At 71.7% G+C, this 827-nt stretch overlaps 1 protein-coding gene across 1 annotated transcript in view; it reads left to right on the plus strand.

Annotated features, from left to right (window-relative positions):
• Positions 1-395: 395 nt before the first annotated feature.
• The window catches only part of SLAIN1 (SLAIN motif family member 1), a 57,989-nt gene continuing 57,557 nt past the window's right edge, over positions 396-827 (plus strand). Inside the window, exon 1 of the mRNA XM_034663804.1 lies at positions 396-821. Within this exon, the coding sequence (XP_034519695.1) occupies positions 637-821 (185 nt within the window). The 5' untranslated portion in view covers positions 396-636. The remainder of the gene's footprint in view (positions 822-827) is intronic.

The following is an 827-nucleotide window of genomic DNA, read 5'->3' on the forward strand; positions in this document are numbered from 1 at the left end:
TTCCCTGGCCCCTCTGGTTCTCTACAGGTTTCATTAGCCAGTGGCCAACGTATGAGGTCATTGGGCACAAGTGCTCCCGGACCGTAACAAACGAGCAGGCGCGGGGTGCACTCCTCTGGGGCAGACACCTGCGCGGCTTTTTTGGAAGCCGGGCTCAGAGATCCCGGTTCGCTCTCTCCACAGCTGCGGAAGTGCCTGCGGCGGGAAAGTTCAAGCCAGGTCCAATCATGCACCTAGGGTTAGGCAGCGGGGCCGGGTGTCCTGGGGCCCCCGCCCCCGCTGTCTGCCCCTCCCTCCCTCGCGCCTCTTTTCCCCCGAGGCAGGTCCTCCACCGGCCCCGCCCACGCGGCGTTCGCGCCCCGCCCCGCCCCGGGGCCGCGGCTAAAACCCGGAGCCGCCGCTGCGCCCAGGGGACTGGAGGGACGCTCTGAGCATGTGCAGAGCTGTTTGGCGGCGGCTGCCTCGGCCGGAGGCTGGGGCCCGGTGCTGATGCGAACAGCTCGCTCGGCCTGTGCCCCAGCGTGGTCGGCGCCCCGGGCCCGGGAGGCAGGGAAGGAGCCGTAGACTCCCCGCGGCCCGAGGAGCAGTCGCGGCGGCGCGCACCCCCCGGCGGCCGCGGCGCCTTCGGGGCCCACGATGATGGCGGAGCAGGTGAAATGCGCCTCGGCAGGGGGCGGCTCCGGAACGGGCTCCGGGCCGGTGGTGAACGCGGAGCTGGAGGTGAAGAAGCTGCAGGAGCTAGTGCGCAAGCTGGAGAAGCAGAACGAGCAGCTGCGGAGCCGGGCGGCCAGCGCGGCCGCCGCCCCGCACCTGCTGCTGCTGCCGGC

This window comes from Ailuropoda melanoleuca, chromosome 7 (assembly GCF_002007445.2).
Source record: "Ailuropoda melanoleuca isolate Jingjing chromosome 7, ASM200744v2, whole genome shotgun sequence".
Classification (NCBI taxonomy): domain Eukaryota; kingdom Metazoa; phylum Chordata; class Mammalia; order Carnivora; family Ursidae; genus Ailuropoda; species Ailuropoda melanoleuca.